This window comes from Xenopus laevis, chromosome 3L (assembly GCF_017654675.1).
Source record: "Xenopus laevis strain J_2021 chromosome 3L, Xenopus_laevis_v10.1, whole genome shotgun sequence".
Classification (NCBI taxonomy): Eukaryota; Metazoa; Chordata; class Amphibia; order Anura; family Pipidae; genus Xenopus; species Xenopus laevis.
The window spans coordinates 656,737-674,550 of NC_054375.1; the positions used below are offsets into that span (position 1 = coordinate 656,737).

General features: G+C 42.9%; 1 protein-coding gene across 2 annotated transcripts in view; it reads left to right on the top strand.

Moving 5' to 3' along the window:
* The first annotated feature begins 14,351 nt into the window (after positions 1 to 14,351).
* Positions 14,352 to 17,814, top strand: part of pde3a.L (phosphodiesterase 3A L homeolog) — an 83,224-nt gene continuing 79,761 nt past the window's right edge. For both annotated transcript variants that reach the window (XM_041585764.1, XM_041585765.1), the window contains exon 1: positions 14,352 to 14,540. In XM_041585764.1, the coding sequence (XP_041441698.1) occupies positions 14,496 to 14,540 (45 nt within the window). In that variant the 5' untranslated portion in view covers positions 14,352 to 14,495. The remainder of the gene's footprint in view (positions 14,541 to 17,814) is intronic.

Below are 17,814 nucleotides of genomic sequence, written 5' to 3' on the forward strand. Positions count from 1 at the left end.
ATCAACTTCCTTCCTGTTAGACATTTATTGTATCAATTTCTTTCCTCTTAGTTATTCATTGTACCAACTTCCTTCCTGTTAGTTATTCATTGTATCAACTTCCTTCCTGTTAGGTTTTCATTGGACCAACTTCCTTCCTGTTTGTTATTCATTGTACCAACTTCCTTCCTGTTAGTTATTCATTGTATCAACTTCCTTCCTGTTAGAAATTTATTGTATCAATTTCTTTCCTGTTAGTTATTGATTATACCAATGTCCTTCCTGTTAGACATTTATTGTATCAATTTCTTTCCTGTTAGTTATTCATTGTACCAACTTCCTTCCTGTTAATTATTCATTGTATCAACTTCCTTCCTGTTAGACATTGATTGTATCAATTTCTTTCCTGTTAGTTATTCATTGTACCAACGCCCTTCCTGTTAGTTATTGATTGTATCAACTTCCTTCCTGTTTGTTATTCATTGTACCAACTTCCTTCCTGTTAGTTATTCATTGTATCAACTTCCTTCCTGTTAGAAATTTATTGTATCAATTTCTTTCCTGTTAGTTATTGATTATACCAATGTCCTTCCTGTTAGACATTTATTGTATCAATTTCTTTCCTGTTAGTTATTCATTGTACCAACTTCCTTCCTGTTAATTATTCATTGTATCAACTTCCTTCCTGTTAGACATTGATTGTATCAATTTCTTTCCTGTTAGTTATTCATTGTACCAACGCCCTTCCTGTTAGTTATTGATTGTATCAACTTCCTTCCTATTAGTCATTTATTGCATCAGATTCCTTCCTGTCATTCATAGTATCGACTTCCTTCATGTTAGTTATTAATTATATCAACTTCCTTCCTGTTAGACATTTATTGTATCAATTTCTTTCCTGTTAGTTATTCATTGTACCAACTTCCTTCCTGTTAGTTATTCATTGTATCAACTTCCTTCCTATTAGTCATTTATTGCATCAAATTCCTTCCTGTCATTCATAGTATCGACTTCCTTCATGTTAGTTATTGATTATATCAACTTCCTTCTTGTTGGTTATTCATTGTATCATCTACTTTGCTGTTTTTAATTCATGTTATCAACTGCTTTCTTGTTGTTTATTCATTGTATCAACTTCCTTCCCATTAGTCATTCATTGTACCAACTTCCTTACTTAAGCGTAGTAGTTGCCATGGTTTTGGGGGGCTGTAGGTCAGTGGATTAGCTACTAATATACTAATGGGCTTTAGCCTCAATTTAGCCACTGCTTACTTAAGTCTACCTTGTGGCATTGCACTGAAAACTTGTTAAGAATATAATAATGTAAAATAAATAGAAATAAAGGGGGCACTCCCCACATACCCTCTGAGATAAACTGGAGCAATATTTTCTGGTGACACCTTAAGATGATGGCAATGGGTTTGGAAGTATTTGCTCTTGAATCTTATTTAGCCACAAGGCATCCACTTGTTAATCCTGGTGCTCCAGACAAGCTCAGGACATAGAGATGTTCAGTTCTCCATCTATTGCTGACGACTTTATAAGTGCTAATTAATGGAACCTGAGAACCTAATGAAGCCCCAGAATTCCGATTCACGTCCCTTCCCTGGGAAATGATTTTCTGTGATTAATTACCGGCTGGTAAATAAACATTCCAATATTTTCATAAAAAGTCCAATTGTGAAAGGAAAGTCAGGAGAAGTTTTCCTTGTGACATAACAGATCGGGGAGGAAATTACATATTGACGGAATCGCTTAAAGCAACAGACATTTTTCAGTCTGAAGTGTTTTGCTGAAAGACGATATTAAATCACACGTTTGCACTTGGCGCAGGAAAATATACTTAAGCTTCAAACGCTTTGCACCCCTTCTTTTGGAATTGGAGCCACTTGCACAGACATAAAGCATGCGCCATGCCCGGCTATTCCCGCTGCCAGGAACTCGGCGCAGGAGGGATTAACGGTTTGAGCGGGCCAAGTCTCTCCCCTGCAGCTGACAGTTTGCTTGCGGGTCACCACACAGAAGTGCAGACAAAATACAAATCGGAGCCAGTAGCCGGGTGACCAGTTATGCTTGGCCCCCAGAGACTGAAGGTGACACTTATTGTGGCTGCAGATTTCAGACTTAGAACTTTGGTTACATTTTATTCTGTTGGTGCAACACTTTGTGGAGTTGCAAGAGCCACTTATGGCCTTTTATTGCCTCTCAGGTCTTCTTCTAGAAGCAGTGGGGCACCAATCAGGTGCTGAGTGAACCAACATATAGACAAGTGGAGCTACTTTAGCCATATAAAAACCACCTAGTGCAGGTCCCCCCCCCTTTTATTTGTGACGTGGAATTACTGAATCACCAAAGGTTGAATCCACCTAGATAGAAGTATGTCATATAAACAAGTTTTTAGTGGTGAAAGCGCCCCTCTATTCTATGCAGTGAATATATAAAGTTATATAAAGTTTCCCAGAGAGAATCTAACTGGTTTTGGAATTCCTTCTCCTGCACAAAGCTCCTTTATGTGTGTGAAGTCTTCCTACGGCCTGGAAGCCTGATATTCTCCTACATGGGCCTTTGTTATTTTAATGCACATTCCTGGGGTCTCTTCCTGAAGAAGGAAAGTGTCTTGACTTGGAGCCAAAGAACCATCTTACTCCCAAGCAGACCATCCTGTGGCCTGACCCAGCACTGAAAGCTCTCACGGCCCATCAAATGCTTCTTCTCCTCTCCTGGTGTTTGGATTTTCTCCTACGAGGCCTTGATTCACCGCTCACCAATGTCACTTTGTTTACACCGGAAAATATGCAAAGAGGAAAGTTTCTCCAGTAAGTTTGACATTCAGCCTGAAAAAGAGCAGCCCTGGCTTTGGGAATCGCATGTTTCCTGCTGAGCCAGTGAGTACGGCTCGAGGATAAGCCGGCGAAATAATGAAATAGGTGAGTGGCTTGTTTTCTCAAGGGGGAACATATAATCTGTCAAACTTACACCATTTTTCAGCTCTGGAAAGGAGACAAAGGGCGCCCTATGTATGAGATGGTGTTTTGTTGAATAGGAGCCAGTGTCAACAGTTTGGGAGCACCGAGGGTTAAACCAGCCTTTTTCGCTTTTGGGAAGGAATAAAAACGGTAATTCATGTTGGCTCCCCAAAGTAGAAACACAAATAAAAAGCAGAGAGTCGAAGGAAACAGGGGTTCCATTGTCTGTGGCGACGAGGAGAAGATATGCGAAATTTCAGTTTTCTAAAAAAAATTCTCCAAAGTGATGAAATGAGAAAAAAAGGGAATAAATAGATTCCTGGTACAGGATGACAATATCAGGAATCATTCATGAACCTTCCCCAACAGGAAGAGCCTGAGGAAGAACCTGAGGAAGAGCCCAGCTACCGGCCAGAAACGTTGGCACATCTCAACTGCACCACAGGGGCTGCATCTAAATATTTCAATTCTCGCAGTCGCAGACTACAGAGTGTCCCCATGGGGGGCAAACGTCAGACAAAAGTGCAAATCATTTGCCCACTCTCTAGGTCAGGGATCCCCAACCTTTCGAACCCGTGAGCAAAATTCAGAAGAAAAAGGAGTTGGGGAGCAACACAAGCATGAAAAATTTTCTTGGGGTGCCAAATAAGGACTGTGATTGGCCATTTAGCAGCCCCGATGTGAATTGTCAACCTAGAATGAGGCTCTGTTTGGCAGTACTCCTGGTTTTTATTCAACCAAAACTTGCCTCCAAGCCAGAAACTCAAAACTAAGCTCCTGCTTTGAGGCCACTGGGAGCAACATCCAAGGGGTTGGGGAGCAACATGTTACTCACGAGCTACTGGTTGGGGACCACTGCTCTAGGTTGTGCCTAGGGATGCACCGAATCCAGGATTCGGTTCAGGATTCGGCCAGGATTCGGTCTTTTTCAGCAGGATTCGGCCGAATCCTTCTGCCAGGCCGAACCAAATGCGAACCCTAATTTGCATATGCAAATTAGGGGCGGGGAGAGAAATCGCGTGACTTTTTGTCAGAAAACAAGGAAGTAAAAAATGTTTCCCCCTTCCCACCCCTAATTTGCATATGCAAATTAGGGTTCAGATTCGGTTCGGTATTCGGTCGAATCTTTCGCAAAGGATTCGGGGGTTCGGCCTAATCCAAAATAGTGGATTCGGTGCATCCCTAGTTGTGCCAAGTCCCCTCTAAATACTGACCCCGATACACAGTAACACAGTGACGCTAGCGATTGAACTGCAGTGAAACCTCTACCCTAAAGTTTTCCAAAATTTTCCATAAGTTTTTTTTTATTCTCCCAACAATTTATAATGCATTTTAATGGGTTTTATATTATGTTTCCCTGGATTTTACAGCAACAATTAAAGGGTTTCCAATAGTAGACCCATGAGCTGTACTTCATAGCAGGAGATGAATTTGGTTTCTGTGCCGCTATGGCTGTGACTCTTCATTTCCATTTCCAGGACTCATTCCCTTAAAGCTTCCTCCTTCCTCCGGGCCCCAAAGTGCTTCCCAGCCAAGAGCAATATTAGGCTTCTCGCAGAGTCCCATTACTGGGGCAGCTTATTGGCCCTTCACCGTTTCCTAGAAATAATATCATTTTAATGAATTGTGTTCTCAACAATTAAAATTAGGTTTAATGTGAAATTGCTGTTTATCTTTCAGCAACTTGTTCTGTCTTGTTTGATTAAAAACATTTCGAGGCACTTGTATCCCGTAACACCCAGTCTGAAACATACCCTGTCTTACCCCCCAAATAATTCTTCTCTTGCAGTTTTTCATTAATAACATATATACAACTGTGGCTGTGTTTTCTCTTCATTTGCTTGACTTGCTTATCTCAACCCAAACCTGCCCAACTCTACCCAACTGCCAACAACTAATAACTGCAAATGACTTCCTTTTCCCAACCAATATCTGCCAGTCTACCCAACTGCCGACACAAAATAACTGTCAATGACTTCCTTTTCCTTAGTCAAACCTGACACTCTACTCAACTGAGAACAACAAATAAATGTCAATAACTTGCTTTTCTCTGCCCAAACCTGTGATGCTACCCAACTGCCAACACCAAATAACTGCCAATGACTTGCTTTTCTCTACCCAAACTTGCACAACTCTACCCAACTGCCAACACCAAATAACTGCCAATTACTTGCTTTTCTCTACCCAAACTTGCCCAACTCTACCCAACTGCCAACACCAAATAACTGCCTATGACTTGCTTTTTACTGCCCAAACCTGTCACTCTATCCAACTGCCAACACCAAATAATTGCCAATGACTTACTTTTCTCTGTCTAAATCTGTTACTCTACCCAACTTCCAACACCAAATAACTGGCATTGATTTTATTCTCTCTAACCAAACCTGTTGCACTATCCAACTGCCAACACAAACTAACTGCCAATGACTTTCTTTTCTCCACCCAAACCTGCTACTGAAACTCTTGGGACTGCACTTTCTTCTAAAAATAAAGAGTTGGTGAAGTTATCAGATGTCAGGTCAGATCTTGTGTAGGTTTTGCTGAAGCTCAGCCAATGGTGGGAAAGAGAGGGCAGTTACCCCAGGGTCATTTTAGCAGGGTAGAGGTTTAACCCCATTTTCTTGGGCAAAATGTATATAAGTCCCACTTAGATGATAATAAAGTTCAAGAGGTATGGATGCACAATAATCTAACATCAGTAGGGAACGTCACCCTAATTGGCCTTCAGCCCAGGGCAGATACACACTATAGAGAGGATCGAATGGGAGTTCATCCTTCAGCCGAGTAAATCATCTCTGCACTCCAGGTATGGAACATTCATTGTCATGTGGGGCCAGAAGATCTCAATCCAGAGTTAAATGTTAAGGGTCTCTTTCCTCTAAAGGGGAAATTTGCAGGTGAAACAAAGCTTTGGCGCTGATAGACTGGCACTGCTACTTTTTAGCATCTCATTGGCCACCTGACATGGGCCTCCAGCTGACAAAGCGTTAAATTGTTGTCACTGCTACTGTGGATGTTAATTGATGGTCTCTTTTGTCTAATTACATTTCATGCTTCAGCCTATAATGGGAGCCTGAGGGTTGTTGTTGGTCATACTCTTCACTATTGTCCTCCTGCTGTCACATGTTTCTTCTACAGAGAGGTCCCCTAAATCTTCCACGTTCTCCACACTCTTATTTGCATGTCTCACGGCCGGCAGTTGTGTTCCATAATGATGTAACCCCGGATCACTGATGTAAGATGCTCAGACCAGTCTTGTCCGCAATATTTATTTCACCTTCACTGGACGTATGAGTGGAATCAGCAATGGTCTACCCCACATCCCTCTGAAACTTGCCCCCTCCTACAATACACAAGGCTAATTCATATGGGAAGGCTTAGGCCAACTCTAATGGGTCAGTACAACCAACAAATGAACCGGATTTACTTACAGAACCACATTTTAATGGCACCGAAGAAGTTGGAGGATCTTCAGTTCTTTAAGAAGCAGCCAACTGTGAGAGTGATCTCTCTATAGGGCCTATATATCTTATTGTCATTAGCCTTTACATTCCCTTGGGTTTTATAAATACCCGTTTTAAATGATTCTGCTCAGAGACATCACGTGGGTGGAAGCTGCCATATTATTCATCATGAAAGGATCCCATTATATTTCCTCATGGGCTCAAGCAGAAGCTTCTTGTGGCTAAATATATATAACGGGAACCTTCTCTGAAGGCCGTTGATCTCCCCCGATGGCCACCCAAGAGTTGGGGTTAGGGTTGTTATTCATTTAAATAGAAGAGCCCTGAACAAAATGTCAGAGTTGTTCTTCTTGCTATGGAATGGCTATGATGGTAATGGTGTGGCCAAGCTTGAAAATAATCATTTGGACCAAAGAGCTCATTTACAGTGAGATGGGGCAATGCGTTCATAATTGTGCCCGTTAAATCCTACCCCAATTCCAAATTCAGATAATAGAAATATATTCTAGAATCCATTAATAGTTCAATATGTACAGAGAACTGGAGAAATAAGCCAGTTCTGGTTTGGCACCATAAATTTCTGATGAAGGATCAGAGCGAGTCCACTTCCCTAAAAAGCAGAAATGGGAGCAATGAAGGAGACATCTGGCTTTGCCTGTTTGTGACTCATTATGCCCAGAGTCCTGCTGGCAGAGGAGCTGGGTGCGGCGGTGGAGGGGTTAAAGAGATTACAGTCTGATTGAGTGCAGATTTGGGGGCTTTCTGGAGGGATTAAGAGACAATTAGAGTGAGATGTTTATGGTTTGGTGATTGCTTCTCGTACAGACGGACATGACATGAGTGTTGCCTGAATGAATTTCAAACTTTGCTGCAGCTGAAATATAACAAACTGTCATTCATTTTAACTCCCCTCTTAGCTCAAAGGTAAAATATCCCTCAAATTTAAAGTAGGGCCTAATGCCCGTTTATTTTCCCTTAAAAGGCTATTTTCATTATGAAGCCATTTACTTTCTCACGCAGGTTGAATGACTCTAAAACAAAGCTCTTCATATGGAGACTCAAGGGCTAAAACTGGACCTGAAATTCATGTTTCTGGCTTCCAGTACCAGAGGTGCCCGGCAGAGTAGAGATGTGGATCCCCTCAAATCAGCACTTGTAGGAGTAGTGGAGGGATCCACGTGTGGTAAAGCACGATGGAGACAGTAGGCAGAAGTAAATGCTAAATGTCCTTGTACAGGATGGAGACAGTAGGGCAAGATGACAGTAGGATGATGGAGGATGGAGACAGTAGGACAAGATGGAAACAGTAGGACAAGATGGAGACAGTAGCGCAACATGGAGACAGTAGGACAAGATGGAGACAGTAGGACAAGATGGAGACAGTAGGACAAGATGGAGACAGTAGGACAAGATGGAGACAGTAGGACAAGATGGAGACAGTAGGACAAGATGGAGACAGTAGGACAAGATGGAGACAGTAGGACAAGATGGAGACAGTAGGACAAGATGGAGACAGTAGGACAAGATGGAGACAGTATGGCAGCCTGGACCCAAAAGGGCATTTGGGAAGAGCAGTACCAGCAGGGGTCTCCTGTTCACAAATGTGTTGGTTCATCTGTCTCATAAGGTCCTATTGCAACTGGTCCAAAGATTGTGTGACAGCTGTAAGCACTTGGGACAAGAAAACTCTTGCTCTGATTTCTTACTCGTATTTATACTTGCGCATAGAATTCCCAGAAACCCTGTATCAGTTCACTGAGTGTAACATACGGTTTAGGGACTGGACAATAATGAGTATTGAGTTCTTTCATTGTAACGTCATGAAGCTGTTGGGAAGAGTCAAACTAATAAACCTGCTGGACCCATTGAGAGGACACTGGGTCTATTTATACTCACGACTCTATAATTCGGCTAAATTTGCCCAAACACCGGCCAACAGTGATACTGAACATTGTATTAGGCTAATCAGCCTCTAACTGGCAAATGCAGCACAAATGGCCCATGATGAATTCCACAATTCCACTAATAATAACAATATATTTATTTAGTGTCGCTTGTGTTAGTCACCGCTCTACTGGGAACTCATTAACCCCTTTTATACACAACAAATAGATCCACTTGTTTCAAGCTCTGGGTTAGGAAATTTCCAGGAATGGAGCCTCCATTCTCCATCACTTCTCCAGAGATGACATTTCTATGGGGTCACCCAACACCTGAGGGCTCAGTCCCTATCCAAAGCTTTGGACTGAAATATGAGCTGCAGCATATATAGTAATATCGACTGTATGTTTGGACAACATTTGTATTGTATTTCCTGGTACTTGTGTGACTGTCTCTACTTCCTTTGCACGGGGGAGTGTATTTCCTGGCACTCGTGTGACTTTCTCTACTTCCTTTGCACGGGGGAGTGTATTTCCTGGTACTCGTGTGAGTGTCTCTACTTCCTTTGCACAGGGGAGTGTATTTCCTGGTACTCGTGTGACTGTCTCTACTTCCTTTGCACGGGGGAGTGTATTTCCTGGTACTCGTGTGACTGTCTCTACTTCCTTTGCACGGGGGAGTGTATTTCCTGGTACTCGTGTGACTGTCTCTACTTCCTTTTGCACGGGGGAGTGTATTTCCTGGTACTCGTGTGACTGTCTCTACTTCCTTTGCACAGGGGAGTGTATTCCTGGTACTCGTGTGACTGTCTCTACTTCCTTTGCACGGGGGAATGTATTTCCTGGTACTCGTGTGACTGTCTCTACTTCCTTTGCACAGGGGAGTGTATTTCCTGGTACTCGTGTGACTGTCTCTACTTCCTTTGCACGGGGGGAATGTATTTCCTGGTACTCGTGTGACTGTCTCTACTTCCTTTGCACAGGGGAGTGTATTTCCTGGTACTCGTGTGACTGTCTCTACTTCCTTTGCACGGGGGAATGTATTTCCTGGTACTCGTGTGACTGTCTCTACTTCCTTTGCACAGGGGAGTGTATTTCCTGGTACTCGTGTGACTGTCTCTACTTCCTTTGCACAGGGGAGTGTATTTCCTGGTACTTGTGAGACTGTCTCTACTTCCTTTCCACGGGGGAGCGTATTTCCTGGTACTCGTGTGACTGTCTCTATTTCCTTTGCACGGGGGAGAGTATTTCCTGGTACATGTGTGAGTGTCTCTACTTCCTTTGCACGGGGGAGTGTATTTCCTGATACTCATGTGACTGTCTCTAATTCCTTTGCACGGGGGGAGTGTATTTCCTGGTACTCATGTGACTGTCTCTACTTCCTATGCACGGGGGAGTGTATTTCCTGGTACTCGTGTGACTGTCTCTACTTCCTTTGCACAGGGGAGTGTATTTCCTGGTACTCGTGTGACTGTCTCTACTTCCTTTGCACGGGGGAGTGTATTTCCTGATACTCGTGTGACTGTCTCTACTTCCTTTGCATGGGGGAGAGTATTTCCTGATACTCGTGTGACTGTCTCTACTTCCTTTGCACGGGGGAGTGTATTTCCTGGTACTCGTGTGACTGTCTCTAATTCCTTTGCATGGGGGAGTGTATTTCCTGGTACTCGTGTGACTGTCTCTACTTCCTTTGCACGAGGAGTGTATTTCCCGGTACTCGTGTGACTGTCTCTACTTCCTTTGCACGGGGAGTGTATTTCCTGGTACTTTTCTGACTGTCTCTACTTCCTTTGCACGGGCAAGTGTATTTCCTGGTACTTGTGTGACTGTCTCTACTTCCTTTGCACGGGGGAGTGTATTTCCCGGTACTCGTGTGACTGTCTCTACTTCCTTTGCACGGGGGGAGTGTATTTCCTGGTGCTCGTGTCACTGTCTCTACTTCCTTTGCACGGGGGAGTGTATTTCCTGGTACTCGTGTGACTGTCTCTACTTCCTTTGCACGGGGGAGTGTATTTCCTGGTACTCGTGCGACTGTCTCTACTTCCTTTGCATGGGGGAGTGTATTTCCTGGTACTTGTGTGACTGTCTCTACTTCCTTTGCACGGTGGAGTGTATTTCCTTGTACTCATGTGACTGTCTCTACTTCCTTTGCACGGGGGAGTGTATTTCCTGGTACTCGTGCGACTGTCTCTACTTCCTTTGCATGGGGGAGTGTATTTCCTGGTACTTGTGTGACTGTCTCTACTTCCTTTGCACGGGGGGAGTGTATTTCCTGGTACTCGTGTGACTGTCTCTACTTCCTTCGCACGGGGGGAGTGTATTTCCTGGTACTCATGTGACTGTCTCTACTTCCTATGCACGGGGGAGTGTATTTCCTGGTACTCGTGTGACTGTCTCTACTTCCTTTGCACGGGGGAGTGTATTTCCTGGTACTCATGTGACTGTCTCTACTTCCTTTGCACGGGGGAGTGTATTTCCTGATACTCGTGTGACTGTCTCTACTTCCTTTCATTCATTGTCCTGGACCCTAAGTTCAAAAAGGGAAAGGATCAGTTGCAGAGTATTTGTATCACAATATCCAGGTATCCCCTGGATACGATTTGACTTGCCAGATGCCTCATCAACTTGCCCAAATCACTTGCTCCTTGATGTCCCCGGACTGGATAGTTCGTTCTCTATTGGGGCCCCATGCAGGGTAGCTTCCCCCCTGCACCCACAGTGTTACACACACACTGAGTAACACACACAGAGTAACACAGGCTGTCAGTGTATCGCATACAGTTACACAATGATAGTAAGACATAGCTAGTAAGACACAGTAACACAAAGTAGTAAGACACAGATAGTAAGACACAGCAACACAAAGTAGTTAGTAAGACACGACTAGTAAGACACATTAACACAAAGTAGTAAAACATGGATAGTAAGACCCAGCTACACAAAGTAGTTAGTAAGACACGGCTAGTAAGACACATTAACACAAAGTAGTAAGACACTGTAACACAAAGTAGTAAGTAAAACTTGGCTAGTAAGACACAGTAAAACAAAGTACTAAGCAACAGTAAGACAAAGTAGTAAGACACCATAACAAAAAGTATTAAGACAATAGAACACAAAGTAGTAAGTAAGACAAAGATAATAAGATACAATAAGAAAACATAGTAAGACACAGAAATAGAAAGTAGTAAGACACGGTAACATAAAGTAGTAAGACACGGCTATTAAGACAAAGTAACACAAAGTAATAAGTAAGTAAGACACAGTAGCACTAAGTAGTAAGTAATACACGGCTAGTAAAACACAAGAAGACAAAGTAGTTAAACACAGTTAGACAATATAGTAAGACACAGTAAGACAAAGTAGTAAGTAAGACAAATTAGAATGACACAGTAAGAAAAAGTAGTGAGTAAGACATGGCTAGTAAGACACAGTAAGACAAAGTAGCAAGACATAGTAAGACAAAGTAGTAATAAGACACGGGTAGTAAGACACAGTAAGTCAAAGTAGTAACACACAGTAAGACAAAGTAGTAAGTAAGACACGGCTAGTAAGACACAGTAAGACAAAGTAGTAAGACATAGTATGCCAAAGTAGTAAGACACATTAAGACATAGTAATAAGACACAGTAAGACAAAGTAGTAAGTAAGACATGGCTAGTAAGACACAGTAAGACAAATTAGTAAAACACAGTAAGACAAATTAGTAAGACACAGCAAGACAAAGTAGTAATAAGACATGGCTAGTAAGGCATAGTAAGACAAAGAAGTAAGACACAGTAAGACAAAGTAGTAAGTAAGACACAGTAAGACAAAGTAGTAAGACACAGTAAGACAAAGTAGTAATAAGACATGAATAGTAAGGCACAGTAAGACAAAGAAGTAAGACACAATAAAACAAAGTAGTAAGACACAATACGACAAAGTAGTAAGTAAGACACAGCTAGTAAGACACAGTAAGACAAAGTAGTAAGTAAGACACGGCTAGTAAGACACAGTAAGACAAAGTAGTATTAATTAACAGTAACATTAAGTAGTAAGTAAGACATGGCTGGTAAGACAAAGTAAGACAAATTAGTAAGTAAGACACGGCTAGTAAGACACAGTAAGACAAAGTAGTATTAAGTTTCAGTAACATTAAGTAGTAAGTAAGACACAGCTAGTAAGACACAGTAAGACAAAGTAGTAAGTAAGACACGGCTAATAAGACACAGTAGGACAAAGTAGTATTAAGTAACAGTAACATTAAGTAGTAAGTAAGACATAGCTAGTAAGACACAGTAAGACAAAGTAGAAATAAGTAAATGTAACATTAAGTTGTAAGTAAGACACAGCTAGTAAGACACAGTAACACAAAGTAGTAAGTAAGACACAGCTAGTAAGACACAGTAACACAAAGTAGTAAGATACAGTAACATTAAGTAGTAAGTAAGACACGGCTAGTAAGACACAGTAAGGCAAAGTAGTAAGACACAGTAACATAAAGTAGTAAGTCAGACACGGCTAGTAAGACACGGTAAAACAAAGTATTAATAAGACACGGCTAGTAAGACAAAGTAACACAAAGTAGTAAGTAAGACATTGCTAGTAAGACACGGATAGTAGGAGGACACACAGTGAGTGGGAAGAAAGAGGTTTTAAGAGACACAGAGCGAGAGAGAGAGAGAGTGTAAGAGAGAGAGGGTAGTAGAGAGAGATAGTGTAACAGAGTGTGTGAGAGAGAGAGTGTAAGAGAGAGAGAGTGTAGTAGAGAGAGAGTGTAAGAGTTAGAGTGTAAGAGACAGAGAGAGAGAGTGTAAGAGTGAGAGTGAGTAAGAGACAGAGAGAGAGAGTGTGTGTAGTAGAGAGAGAATGTAAGAGTGAGAGTTTGTAAGATAGAGAGTGTAGTAGAGAGAGTGTGTAAGAGAGAGATAGTGTAGTAGAGAGAGAATGTGTGAAAGAGTGTGTAAGAGAGAGAGAGAGAGAGAGAGTATAAGAGAGTGTGTAGTAGAGAGAGAGAGAGAGTAAGAGAGTGTGTAAGAGAGAGAGTGTGTAAGAGAGAGAGTGTAGTAGAGAGAGTGTTTAAGAGAGAGTGTAGTAGAGAGAGTGTGTAAGAGAGAGAGAGATAGTTTAGTAAAGAGTGTGTGTAAGAAAGAGAGAGAGTGTGTAAGAGTGTGTGTAAGAGTTTGTAAGAGAGAGAGTGTGTGTGTAAGAGAGAGAGTAAGAAAGTGTGTAAGAGAGAGAGAGAGAGAGAGCGCTAGTGAGACGCAGTTGGAAGGCAGGAGTGTAAGAGCGAGAGAGAGTGTGTAAGAGAGAGCAAGAGAGTGTCAGAGAGATTGTAAGAGAGAGTGAGAGAGTGTAAGAGAGTGAGAGAGAGAGTGTGTAAGAGAGAGCAAGAGAGTGTCAGAGAGATTGTAAGAGAGAGTGAGAGAGTGTAAGAGAGTGAGAGAGAGAGTGTGTAATAAGAGAGAGAGTGTAAGAGAGAGAGTGAGAGTGTAAGAGTGAGTGTATAATAGAGAGAGGGGGTAGTAGAGAGAGGGAAGTAGAGAGCGTGAAAGAGAGAGAGAGAGAGAGAGAGAGAGAGAGAGAGAGAGAGACTGTAGGAGAGAGTGTAAGAGAGAGTAAGAAAGTGTGTAAGAGAGAGAGAGTCTGTGTGTGTGTAGTAGACAGAGTGTAAGAGAGAGAGAGAGTGTAAAAGAGAGTGAGTAAGTAGAGAGAGCACTAGTGCGAGCAGTGGGAAGACAGGAGACAGTGTCGGGGTAGAAGGAGAGGAGAGACAGTGTAAGAGAGGGGAGGGGGTAGTGAAAGTATAAGAGACACAGAAAGAGAGAGAGAGGGAAGTAGAGAGAGAGTGTAAAAGTGAGAGAGGGGTGAGTAGAGAGAGCGCTAGTGAGAGACAGCTGGGAGGCAGGAGAGAGAGAGAGAGAGAGAAAGAGAGAGAGTCGGGTGAGAGAGAGCTGAGGGAGGAGGTTTGGGGAGGGAGAGAGAAGTGAGGGAGGAGGAGGGAGAGGAGGGAGCGCAGAGCGGGGAGGGGAGAGTCAGTGCGGGAGAAACATCGGCCGTTACTGGGGGGGCAGCAGAGGGGTTTGGGGGCAAATAAGGAGCCGAGGACTATACTGGGGGGCACCGGACTGTACTGGGGGGGCAACAGCACTCGGGATCTGAACTCAGTGGGGGACAAGGAGCCCAAGTGCCCCCCACTCTGCGCCTATGTCCTACCGACCCCCATCATGTCCCACCGGAGAACTTCCCTGCCCTGTATCCCCCGAGATCAGGTAATGACTAATTATTATATTAATATTCATACTAATAATAATAACTACCCCCCCCCACTGACTTACTCACCTGTCTCTTTATTTATAGTTATTTATATTTATTTATTTGTCTCTTCTCCTCTGTCTGTATTTATATTTATATGTGTGTCTGTGTTATATTATATGATATATGTCTGTGTATTATATTATATTATATGTGTGTGTCTGTGTATTATATTATATGTGTGTGGCCCTCCAGCTGGGGCCCTGTCTCACTCTCAGTGTCTGGGACTTTATCATTGGCCACTGGGCACATTCGACTCTCTATGGAATGACTTTGGCACCCGGAAACTTTTGCACCCCCCCAAACCTGTCTGACACCCCAGTAACTCAATCAAGTGTTGCTCCCTGACACCCTCCCTGGGGGCAATTGTTGGAGATCATTTGTGGGGTTCAACCTCTCAGTCTCTACATGAGAAACTTATTTCTCTTTATTCCACTGAATAGTGGGGCCCTGGGACCCCTTGTACAGCACCTACACCCCCTCCCCTAATATCATCAGCTGCCCCCATTATTATTATTATTATTATGGTTATTTATTAATTATTACTATTATTATTATTATGATTATTATTATTTATTATTATTATATTATTATTATTATTTTTTTTATTATTATTAAAGTGTGCAGGGAGACACTTTCCCAATAAATCACATTTATGGTTCTACTTAATATTCTTCTTAATTACCCCCTTAATTACCTTGTTTTATTGGCCAATTAAATTCAACTTCATTTCAGGATAAAAAAAAACCAGAGAAAATGGGGTGCACTGAACTATAACTCACCCCCACACTACATCTCCCTTTATATTCACTTCCAATATCTCAATAATAATATTCCCCTTATTTGTCGTATTCCTGATCTCATATCTGATCCTGGGGGGGGGGGAAGGGGCAATTATTGGGGAACCCACTGGATCCTGCTGAGTTTTTTATTCTGCTGGAGGTGAAACCCCAGAAATCCCAGAAAGGTTTAAAGTGTCAGACTGTTCCATGTGGGAAGAGTAAATAGGGGCAGGGAATATTGAGACTGGTCCAACTGAGGTTCTGGGGGGAGAGGAATGGCCGGAGCTTGGGAATGTTCCTAGAGAATTTTAGGGAGAAGTTACTAAATGCAGAACATTTCCCCGTGTCGAGAGTCTGTCGCTCCCCTGAGACGGCCGGGGCCGTGGGTAAATGCTGCTCTTTGGGCGGAACTTGGGACCCAGCAGATTTTCCACCAAAAATAAATACAACTCTCTGCACAAAACGCGGAGGTTCTTCTTGTCGCCATTCCTGGGCCTACAAAGTGTTTGGGGGTGTCTGAGCAGCGCAGAATAGGGGGATTATTAGTAAATGTATCTTCATCCTTATCCACAAATAACTCCTCCAATAACTGATCTGCCTGCACTGCTGGCTCTGACTCCTGCAACAATGTAGCTGAGAACTTTCATTAACACAACTATCTTCCTCATTTCATCTACATTCTGCAACTTCAGTTTAACCACTTCAGGTCCTACATTGTGATTGGCTGAAATGCACAATGACATCACATAATAAGATGGCTTGCCTCCCCTAAAATCTTGGCTCCCCTAATATCTTGCTACCCCTAAAATCTTGCCTCCCCTAAACCCTGCCTCCCCTAAAATCTTGCGTCCCCTTAAATCTTGCCTCCCCTAAAATCTTGCCACCCCTACAATCTTTATCCCCTAAAATCTTGATCCCCTAAAATCTTGCCTCCGCTAAAATATTTATCCCCTAAAATCTTTCCTCCCCTAAAATCTTGCTGCCCTAGGTCCTTTAACCCTTCACAAAGCCAATGTAGCAACCTTTCCAGTCTTTATTCCCTCTCCAGTGATTGGCTGATGGGCAGCTTGTTATCTATATTTCTCTTTCGCTTGTTTTACTTGCCCTTTTGTCTGTCAGTGGGAAACCTGGGTGGGCCGGGTGCTTGTGCTTCATGTTTGGGGCTGCTTTAGAGTGCACGTCCCCAATAGCCAAGCTGTATTATAGGCTATATATCTTCTTTTTGTATTATCGGCCTTTAACTGCAACTCCCAGCACCCTCCATTGGTGACAATAGGCTTCTTTATACAAGACACAGAGTTTATGGGTTGTTTATAGAGATAGAAGCGCAGGCTGAATTATTCCAATAACCCCAAAACAGTAAATTGCCCCCAGAGTTAATGGCAAGGCATAGAATGGGAATTAGGGTCATTTCCCCTTTAAATTAAAGCGGAAACTGAACATGTGTTCCCTGCAGATGAAATTAATGAGTGTTAGTGCTGACCACCCCAGATGCGTGCACACACACTCACACACACTCACACACATATACACACACACTCATTTTATTTCATGGTGAGGTCACAATGGATGAGGTCACAATGGAGGAGGCTGCAATTTCACTTGCACTTGGAGAATCTGCTGAATCAGGAGGTTGCGCTGTAGGGGAAAGAGAAATATTGTCCTGCCAAACCAGGGGCCCCACAGATGCCTCATGCTAATTAGACCTGTGGCCCCCGACATTCATATGGTCTGTAAGTGACCTGGGAAGGTGCAAGTGGGGGGACAGTTCTGCTTAATAAATGGGGGGCAGTACGGAATAAACAAGCAGTCGATGGGCTCTACAGGGGAATGTTATTAGGGGACTTGCACCTTCTGGGATATCTTCTTTTCTGGTATTGGTGCTGCTGTGTGGTTGCTAGGATCACTGCCCTTAGCAACCCGAAAGTGGTTCTTTTATTTTCTTTGAATGAGTTTTACAGTTGTACATGTACCTTTATAGTCACAGAGGGAAAGTGTCCCGACTCCTCCCACTCACATAGCCCAGAGGCATGGCCTTTACTGGCCCGGTGACTCGCTCCTCTCATTAACCCTTTCAGTGTCAGTTCTAGCATTAACTCTCTGCCAGCCCTGCAAACAGGGAAAGATGGACTAAGTGGTGCTGCAGGGCTCGGCCACGTGTGCTCAATGCATTGCCAGATGTGATCCCTTGGGAATTGTTACTCTGGGCCTGTCTGGACATTCCTTCCCAGTGTGTTTGGACATATGGGTGGGAGCTGCCATATTGACGTGTTGTTAAAGAGACAGTAACATAGGGAGCATTGTTGTACAACACAAATGTGCAGTAGCTGAATACAAAGTGCCCATAAAGCTTTTATAGTGTTTCATGCGACTCCTGAATAGTATTTAGTGGAAATGTCGAGCTGGAATGTCTTACAACCAGTTACAGACCTGACGCTGGGACCATTTC